The sequence below is a fragment of the Rhodamnia argentea genome, chromosome 11 (assembly GCF_020921035.1).
Source record: "Rhodamnia argentea isolate NSW1041297 chromosome 11, ASM2092103v1, whole genome shotgun sequence".
Taxonomy (NCBI): Eukaryota; Viridiplantae; Streptophyta; class Magnoliopsida; order Myrtales; family Myrtaceae; genus Rhodamnia; species Rhodamnia argentea.
The window spans coordinates 12,060,718-12,064,060 of NC_063160.1; the positions used below are offsets into that span (position 1 = coordinate 12,060,718).

At 39.1% G+C, this 3,343-nt stretch overlaps 1 protein-coding gene across 1 annotated transcript; it reads left to right on the forward strand.

Moving 5' to 3' along the window:
• The first annotated feature begins 277 nt into the window (after positions 1-277).
• On the forward strand, positions 278-898 carry LOC115756290 (secreted RxLR effector protein 161-like). Its single transcript, XM_030695996.2, has one exon. It carries the CDS (start codon positions 278-280, stop codon positions 896-898), a length of 621 nt encoding a protein of 206 aa, XP_030551856.1.
• Positions 899-3,343: the final 2,445 nt, after the last annotated feature.

A 3,343-nucleotide genomic window follows, 5' to 3' on the forward strand; every position in this document is an offset into this window, starting at 1 on the left:
AAATGGATATCTTCAAGAAGAAATATATGTGGATCAACCACAAGATTTTATCGTCAAAGGCCAAGAAGAAAAAGTTCTAAAGCTCAAGAAGGCCCTTTAAGGGATAAAGCAAGCACCACAAGCGTGGTATAGTAGAATTGACAAACACTTCACCAAGCAAGGATTCAAAAGGAGCACGAGCAAGCCGACGCTCTACATTAAGACCCAAGGTAAGTCCGACACTCTTGTCATCTCTCTATCTATAGATGATTTAATATATATAGGAAATAATGAAAAGATGATTCAAGAGTTCAAAGAAGAAATGATGAAGACATTCGAGATGATGAACTTGGGCATGATGCACTACTTCCTCGGCATCGAAGTCGACCATAATAAAAGGACTTTCATTTCACAAAAGAAATATGCCAAGAACCTCTTGAAGAAATTCAAGATGGATTACTACAAATTAGTTACAACATCGCTCGTGACAAATGAAAAACTCCTAAAGGAAGATGGAGCAAAAACAGCTGACCTCTCCCTCTATAGAAGTCGGGTTGGCCGTCTACTATATCTCATTGCCACACAACCGGACATCATGTACGCGACAAGTCTATTGTCACGGTTCATGCAGAGTCCGAATCAAATTCACTTTGGAGCTACCAAGAGAATTCTAAGATACTTACGAGGAACTACAAATTATGGCATTTGGTATCAGCCAAGTGCAATGGCTAAGCTCATCGGCTACACCGACAGTGATTGGGCAGGTTCTGCTGATGATAGGAGGAGCACTACTAACTATGCATTCACATTGGGTTTTGAAATATTCTCGTGGGCATCCAAAAATCAAGAGTCGGTGGCACAATCTACCATGGAAGTTGAATACGTCGCCACCGCAACAACTACCAGTCAAGCAATATGACTTCGGATAATTCTAGAAGACATTGGAGAAGCAATGACGGAATCGAGTTCAATATTTTGTGACAACAAGTCCGCAATTGCTATATCAAAGAATCCTGTCTTCCACGGAAGAACCAAACATATCGATAATCACTTCATACAAGAAGTGCAGTATAATTGAGAGATCGAAATCAAATATTGCAAGACCAAAGATTAAGTTGCTGACATATTCACTAAAGCACTACTGCCAACAAAGTTCGAGGCGCTACGAAGTATGCTCGGAGTATCACGAAAATGGATCAAGGAGGAGTGTTGATTTATGATCCATTTTCTAGTAGAGTTCATTTTCTAGAAGAGTAGAGAAAGGGCCTAGCGTGGGACAGCTAGTGGCTAGAAAAGTAAAAAAAAAATGCAAAATAAAAAATCAATTCTTCAGGCGTAGAATTGTCTAGAGTTTGGATAAAAGTCAATGAAGCTTATCTCTTGAACAAAAGAAAGTCGGTGATATGCTTATAAATTGGACGTAGAAAACGTCCATATTGGAATGAGATAAGACCAACAAAAAGCTCTCCTTCTCCTTTTGCAATACTTACGAAACTAATAAAAGTTTTTATTCCCCTTGTTCCCTTGTACTCCCTTGCCGACAATATTTCTCATATTCCCATCTTTGTTTCTTTCCTCAATCATAAACTAGATTATAAACCAAAAACCTAACACCCAGAGGTGGAAGAAGGCCTCTGTGAAGTCATAGCTCATCTGTGGTTGGAGTCTCAAATCTCGTCTATGTCTGCAAGTCACAAGCACTTCGAGAAGAGGCTTGCTGAGTATCTCGAGTACAACACCAAGTCGCGAACATCACATCCTTATGGAACTGGATTTCGACAGACAAAGAGGGTGATCGGCATGTACTGCCTCAAAGGAACGATCGACTACATCCGTATGATAGACGCATTTCCCGGATGAGTTGTCCCGAAGCTGGTCTCTCCAGCTATAGGAACACAAGAAGGCAGTGGTTCTTTGAGTTCAGGAGTATGTTAGCCATGTGAAGATTATTGAAGGCAATGTTCAGCAGTTTCATACGTATCATCTGCTAAAAATGTGACAAACTTGATAGCTGACAAACCTTGTTGGTAACAAAATTTCGACCCCCTTTTGTTTGATCGGTAACACGCTGGTTACGAAAACTTTTACGAGAACACGAACAGTTACCACTTGCTTTAAATTGCAAATTATTTCAATGGTTCATCGACATTTATCTACGCAGCTTACCAATATGTTAAAACTTGTCACTTTCATTAAAAATTATTGGCTCTTATTTGAGTTCATTCGTAAACATTACTTTTCCTTGTTTCGAAATGACCACTTGTTCTAATAACTTGCCAACATTTATTTGTTCAATTCACCAACGCATTACCCACTTGGATTTTCCATACAGTCTAAGTTAGAAAATTCAAGATTCGAGATCCCCGCTCGTTGCGAGTCTCTTTTCTTGACCAGAAATAATGATAATTACCTAAGTGTCCTTAGTAGCACAATCTCATGTAGAAATTAAGAGCATTGCGTTTCGTCATAATTTGTCAATAGATTAAGAATCGATTCTTAGGTCTACTCCAGCACAAAAATAACAAAAAGCATAAAAAAATTTGCATATAAGGTCAACAGCTATTGGTGCTTCCACTGGTAGTTCTCTCATGAAGGGTCAATAGTCAAGTTGGTGACTGAAGAATATTATGTCTCCTGCTAAATCTTAAGGACGTTTATGGAGATATATACGTTAGGGAAATTCAAAAGTTTCGAGGTTGTTAGGGAACATGTATTACCTTGAATGGCTTGTAGTCAAAGAATCTGTCTTCGAATATTCTTTTATATGAACATGCATGGTCTGGGGGTGGTTGTTTCTTGCAGAGTTAACCTGATGGAAGTTTCGGGATCAAAATGGACCAATCCATCGACTCAATCGTGTCTATCGCAACATAATCTGCACCATCATGGTTAACCACCACGTGACAGCGAAGGTCTGGCCGAGTCGGTGCTTCCAATTGCTTGTGAGTTCCTGAACTTTGTAATGGGAAGCAGTCTTCCTATAGTTTTTGAGCTTGTGTAATCAAATCATTTACTCATCGAGGAAAGGGAAAAAACAAACAGAAGATAGTACAACCTGAATTACAATAAGAGGTTAGGTATAACTAACGATCATTAGAAAATGATGAAGAACTCTCATGCAGAATACGGTTTTGTTTATTGTTCCAGTTCATTACATAGTTGACTTGATGGAGTTAGACATATGACCAGCACATCAGCAAATATAACAATCCTGAGAAAATTAGAGGATTCTTGTAATGTAACCGCTGGTACCACTCTATTAATCTGGATCAGAGTGTGCTCTTCTTTTGTGATAGCGTTACTTCTCCTTATGGGTTGGCTGAAAAGAATTCTCCAGGGTTCTACTTCCAAATCCAGGTGGAAA

Bases quoted from the DNA above. Each gene is read 5' to 3' on its own strand.
- LOC115756290 (XM_030695996.2), top strand. From the start codon at position 278: ATGATTCAAGAGTTCAAAGAAGAAATGATGAAGACATTCGAGATGATG.